Here is a 6,695-nt window from a genome sequence, read left to right as displayed (position 1 = left end):
ACGAATGAAATACTGCCATTTGCAACAAGGATGGACCTTGAGAGGATTATATTAAGTGAAACAAGTCAGACACAGAAAGAGAAATACCACATATTCTCACTTATTGGTGGGAGCTAAAAATAAATAAATTCACACACACACACCCAAAAAAAACCGGGGGGGGGGAAGACTTAACAACTACAACTCCTTGAAGTTGACACGACAAGCAAACAGAAAGGACATTATTGGGTGGGAGGGAGGACAAGGAGGAGGGAGGGGGGTTTTGGTAATGGGCCACAATAATCAACCTCATTGTATATCAACAAAATAAAATTAAGAAAAAAAAAAAAAGAGTTAAAATCAAGATTTATGTAAGTCTGTATAAAACTAATCTTTGAGTTTAAATTTATTGCATATTTAGAAGTAAATAAATGTGTGACATATCTATAAAAGTACTTTATAAACAGAAATAATTGCAATCAGCAGAATATCTGGATGAATTGCAGCACTTTCATATACTAGAATAACAAGCATTCATTAAAAGTGTTACAGATACTTATGACACATTGCTAAGTGACAAAAGCAGGTTATAGTACTATTTATAGTGTGATTTTATAATTGTTAACCCAGAAGATACATTCTAGAAGTATATATGCCAAAAATATTAAACAATAATTCTGAGTTATTTGTCTTGTTTTGCTTATTATGTTTTCAAGTTTTTCTCTATACTACTACCTATTTCTCAAAATGAAAAGCATGGCTTAATAACAATTCAAATAACATGGGCAAATATAAATGAGAAAATAAGGCCTTATCTTCTCTTTCAATCCTACTCCTCAGAGATAAGCAAGGTTAAGTTTTTTTTTACGTATTCTCCCAGATTTCTCTTTCTATTGCACACATATACTACATACAATTAAACATAAATGAGATCAAAACCAAAATATTTCAGAGATGAGCTTTTTTCCACTCAATATATCAAGAACATGAAACTCTCACCACATTATATGATAACTCTAAATGATATATTAAAAGCTGCAGACCTCAAGGGTTCAGATCCCCGTACCTGCCAGCCGTCAAGAAAAAAAAGGTGCAGACTAGTAAGTACTTATTAATACACAAATATACATACACAAGAAAATACACATATATATTAGAATGTCTATGCTTAATGCTTATTTTCCAAGACATACATATTATTTCTTAAATAGTAACTGCAGCAACACTTACCTATAATCCTCGTATCAGAAACTATGGTGATTAACACAACATTTCTATGGTGAAAATCACTTCTAAAAATGCTTCCATATTTGTGCTAACATTCTTCTTTCATGCTAATATTCTAATCCTAGAATTCATAATAAGTAGATTACCTTCTCTGGGTGATTCAGAAACTCATCTTTTATTTTACGCATCTTGTTAGGCGTTATTTTTGCGATATTACCAAAGTCTACATATTTAACTTCAACTTCCTGATGTCCAGGCAATCCTTTAAAAATCATGAAAAGAAGAAATCATAAACTTGGAAAGGAAATAGAGAATTAGTTAGCAAAATTTAGATTAATCTACAGTCAACTAGATTAGAATATTTCTAGGTTCAATATATAAACTTAATACTTTTTTTTTTTTTTGTCTTTTTCGTGACCAGTAAGGGGATCACAACCCTTGGCATGGTGTCACCCACACCATGCTCAGCCAGTGAGCGCACCGGCCAGTCCTATATAGGATCCGAACCTGCAGCGGGAGTGTCGCTGCGCTCCCAGTGCCGCACTCTCCCGAGTGCGCCACGGGGCAGGCCCTAAACTTAATACTTTTAAAATGTAAAAGATATTTCTAATATGTGAACCTCAAAAAATTATCCATAATGTAGACTTGGTAGAATGAGGAAGTAAGTCTTAAGATATTCAAAGGACAGCCCAAATCAGGATAACAAAATCTATCAAATGGCAGGTGGTATGGCTTAAAAGTTAAGAATTAGACTTTGAGTCAGGTCTGACCTGGTTAGATCCCTATCTCTGTCACTGAAATGCTATGTGACCCAAAGCAAGCTAATATCTCTAAGACATTACTCTGAACAAGTTACTTTTTCCTTTCAAGTCTCATTACTTCATTTGTATAATGGGTATACCAGCAGAATCTAATCTCATAAAGATTTTTTTTGAGAATTTGCTTATTTAAAAAGCACCAAGCACAAAATAAGCACTTAATATTTATTGCTAGTCAACACAGGTGATCAAACAAGGCAAAAGATTCATTCATATAATGATATGTAACTGTGAAACTTTTTAAAAAGTCATATTTGGTGATACTGTGAAAAATAAGTAGACAGAACTCTATATCAGTCTAGTCTCTATATAGTACTTCAAAGCAATTTTTTGAAAGTTTGAACACACGTTAGTTTTAATAAAGACCTATCACACACTGATCTTTATGAAAATACTCAAAATAATTGGTTGACTTTAGTCTTTTGCTATATACCTCTGTACAGTGCTATGAAACCTGTTGCTATCATTTCAAATTTAAAGACTAATACAGAATATATCATTTCAATATGGGAAAAAGTCCAGTATTCTGTGCTTCTTGGCAAAAGAGGAAGCAGGTGACACAGTATTGGTACTCAAGACAACACTTAAACAACTTAGGCCCTATCGTAGTGGATATCTACAATAATTGAGAAGACACATGTTGTTATAGGTATAAGGCCAGAAGGTGGAGGAACATCTCCCCACTTCCATTGGAATCCCTATGCTAGAAAGGCATTCTCAACTCTACCAACACCATTAGATTAACTTTCTTCAAGTCTTGAATGGAGATGGTTTTAAACAAACAGATGGATATGGGATGAAATTTAAAGAAGTTATTTTTTTACCCAAATCAATCACATATGAGAGCAGAATCAGGAGACATGCAAGGTCTCAAATCTACCTCCCATCTATTGTCTGTATACCTATAATACAATAGAGGAAACTATTAAAAGATGGCTCCACCAAAATAAAGGAGTAAACTGAAGAGGTAACCATGGTATCCAGAAAAAAAGGGAGGCAGTAATACAGGAGAATAATGAAGTGTATTGCCAGCGAAATAAATTTCCAGAATAACAAGTGTACGGTAAGCCTAGAGGGTAAGCAATCCAACTGGAGAAGACAGAAGGAGGTTTTCATGGTTTAAAAAAAGAAAAACAAAAAAACTATCTAAAAAGTCTAATCATGTGGAAAATTGAACTATTAAGAAAATGTAGCCACAAATTAAAAGAAAACAGTGAAAACTGATACAACTACTAATTCAAAATAGAATTAGACAAATTATACTTTACGGATCAGCAGAGAGTATATTTATACCAAGTACAGATTTAACTAAAAACTGTAGGTGGGAGGGACAGGAATGACAAAAGGGCTATAAAGAGATCTAAAACTTATCTCACAGGATAAGAAATAAATAGATTATATTATCTAAGATCGAAGCATCAACTGAAGTAGTACATATTATAAGAAATAATATGGGTAGGGCCGGCCCAGTGGCGCACTGCTACAGTGCGCCGCTTGGGAGCGCGGCGGCGCTCCCGCCGAGGGTTTGGATCCCACGTACAGTCCGGCCGCTCACTGGCTGAGCGAGGTGCGGGCGCAGCACCAAGGGTTGCGATCCGTTGCCGGTCACGAAAAAAGACAAAGAGGAAAAAAAAAAAAAGAAATAATACGGGTAGGGCCGGCCCAGTGGCGCACTGCTACAGTGCGCCGCTTGGGAGCGCGGCGGCGCTCCCGCCGAGGGTTTGGATCCCACGTACAGTCCGGCCGCTCACTGGCTGAGCGAGGTGCGGGTGCAGCACCGAGGGTTGCAATCCGTTGCCGGTCACGAAAAAAGACAAAGAGGAAAAAAAAAAAAAGAAATAATACGGGTAAACAACAAAAGAAAAAGCTGAAAGAATGAAAAGTAATTGCCTCCCAGCACTACTTAACTTTTCAATGAGGCAGATATTAGAAAACAAAAAAAGCTATTATTCACCAAACCAAATATGATTTTCTAGGTGGAGTTCAATAGGACCATGGAAGGTACAGGAAGACAGGCCAACTAAACCATGAATGCACCTGTAATAGCACCCGAAAAAGTCACCATGAGAACTGTACCTTCCCCAAATGTTATTACCCAAAGATTTCAGAGGCCTTATTATTCATCAAATGGATAATGTTTTGAAGCCTAACTTGAAAAGTAGTTGCAAAGTCCCTATTGTTATAAAAGATGCCTTTATTGGCTTCATATGTATTTACCAAAAAGTAAAGTGGTATCTTCATTGTTATGAATATTTTCATCCCCTCCAAAAATCATGTCAAAACTTAATCCCCAATGCAACAGTACCAAGAGTTGTGGCCCTTGGGAGGTGCTGTGGACTGAATGTCCCTGCAAAATTCACTGAGGCTTGACCCATACCATAACAGTGTTAAGAGGGTAGGAAATCTGATTACGGTATTTGAAAGGTGGGGCCTTTAAGAGATGACTGGATCATGAAAACGAATGGTTCAATTCACTCACAGAGTAATGGGTTGATGGTTTAATGGGTTATCAGGGAGTAGTTCTGAGGGCTTTATAAGAAGAGCAAGAGAGCAGATTAGCTCTCTTGCCTTATGACTCTGTAGAGTTCCCATCCAGAAGGCCCTCACCAGATGTGCCCCATGAACCGAGGACTTCCCATCCTCCACAGATATAAGAAGTAAATGACCCAGTTTCAAGTATTCTAAGTGACAGAAAATGGACCAATACAGGAGGTGACTGAGCCCTCAAGATTGGGATAAGGTGCCCTTGTGAAAGGGCTTGATGGATGGAGTTTGCCCCTTTTTGCCCTTCTGCTTCCACCATGTGAGGACAGCATTTTTCCCCTGTGGAGGATGCATCAACAAGGCACCAACTTGGAAGTAGAGAGACTGGGCCCTCACTGGCCAGTACTTGGATCTTGGTCTTCCCAGTCTCCAGAACTGTAAGAAATCAATTTCTATTACTTTGAAATTATCCAGTCTGTGGTATTTTGTTCCAGCAACACATACGGACTAATATAGAAATTGATAGCAGAGAAGTGGGATGTTGCTAAAACAAATACCTAACAACGTGGAAGCAGCTTTGGAACTGGGTAACAGGTAAAGAAAGGCTGGAACAGTTTTGAAGTGAATGCTAGAAAAAGCCTAGATTGCCATAAATGGAGCATTTAGGGTGATTCTGGTGAGTGTTCAGAAGAAAAGAGCTGTAGAAAAAGTCTCCTTAAGTGGTAGTGAACAGAATGCTGGTGCAAATATTGACAGTGAAGACTATTCTGATGAAGTCTCAGATAGAAATGAGGACCAAGGTATTGGAAACTGAAGGAAAGGCCATCCTTGTTATAAATGGCAGAGAACTTGGCTGAACTATGTCCGTGTCCTAGGACTTTGTGGAAGGTAGAACTTAGAGTGATAAATTAGGATATTTGGCAGAAGAAATCTCTAAGCACAAAGTGTTGAGGGTGAAATATAGTTTCTCTTAAATTGTTTATAGTAAAAAAAGAGAAGAGAGAAATGATTTAAAGATGGAATTTATAATTAAAAGGGTAGCAGAACCATAAAAATTTGGAATTTTTTCAGCCTGGCCAGATTGTAAAAAAAGAAAAAGCATGTTCGGGTATGGCCATGCTACCAGTTGATAAAGAGATGAGTATGGATGTAAGAAAGTGAAATGTTGTCCATCAAGACAATAGGAGAATGACCCCAAAGGCATTGTGGAGATCTTCAAGGCCACCACTCCGATTACAGGCCCAGAGTACTTGGGCCTTGACAGCAGAATGGCTTCAAAGGAGGGGCACAGGGTACTGGTAAAACCTTGGGGCTCCTGCCTCAAGTCTTGGTTCCCCACAATCGGGCACACTTAGCCCAGGTGTGCTTGGACTGCCACTGCTTGAAGGCATGAAATAGTAAGACCAAATAATATCACTTCCAAGATTTAATTTGTGCTAACTCAAATGATACTAGTTTTGAAGTATAACATTTCTCTACAGAAACAGTGTGCACTTTCTTACCAATGACTTTTGCTCGGTACCAAACTCCATCTTCAAATTTAGCTACACAGGCTTGATCTTTAACTGGACAAAGAACTTCCAGATTTTCCCCATCTTTACTTTCATAGAATTCCTCAATTCTCTTTAATAAAAATAAAACATCCAGGCTCTCTACCTAAGAAATAAAGGAATAAAGTGCTGTAGTTTCATAGAAACTTAAAATGTTGAATGCATCATAGTCACAGCTCATAAAATTATGAAACATTACAATTGGAATTAGGCATAAATCTTTCAATTGTGTGTTATGTAATTTATTTCAAAAATATTTTATTGCAGGAGCAATACATAAAATTAGCATACACAGACATAACAAAAATAAAATCACATTGGGCCGGCCCGGTGGCGCACTGGATAAGTGCGCCGCTTGGGAAGCGCAGCGGCGCTCCCGCCGAGGGTTCGGATCCCACATACAGACCGGTTCCCACTCACTGGCTGAGTGAGGCGCGGGAGCAACGCCGAGGGTTGCAATCCATTGCCGGTCCCCGGTCCGGTACGGGGGCAACACTGAGGGTTGCGATCCATTGCCGGACACGGAAAAAGACAAAAAAAAAAAAAAAAAAAATCACATTCCTTTGGGTAATAACTTAGCGTGTTATCCTTCTAGATCTTTTTCTATACACACTAGTATAAACACTTCCTCCATACT

The 6,695-nt window shown here is 38.1% G+C and overlaps 1 protein-coding gene across 1 annotated transcript in view; it reads right to left on the bottom strand.

Moving 5' to 3' along the window:
• RNF17 (ring finger protein 17) overlaps positions 1-6,695 on the bottom strand; it is a gene marked incomplete at its 3' end in the record, with an annotated part of 77,565 nt that overhangs the window by 27,817 nt on the left and 43,053 nt on the right. Inside the window, exons 18-19 of the mRNA XM_008568303.1 lie at positions 6,011-6,164; positions 1,353-1,468 (exon numbers count right to left, since the gene is read on the bottom strand). Of these exons, the coding sequence (XP_008566525.1) occupies positions 1,353-1,468; positions 6,011-6,164 (270 nt within the window). The remainder of the gene's footprint in view (positions 1-1,352; positions 1,469-6,010; positions 6,165-6,695) is intronic.

Source organism: Galeopterus variegatus, unplaced genomic scaffold (genome assembly GCF_000696425.1).
Source record: "Galeopterus variegatus unplaced genomic scaffold, G_variegatus-3.0.2 Scaffold395, whole genome shotgun sequence".
In the NCBI taxonomy this organism is placed as follows: domain Eukaryota; kingdom Metazoa; phylum Chordata; class Mammalia; order Dermoptera; family Cynocephalidae; genus Galeopterus; species Galeopterus variegatus.
Note: the sequence above shows the minus strand (reverse complement) of the source record. Positions and strands in the feature narration are given on the sequence as shown.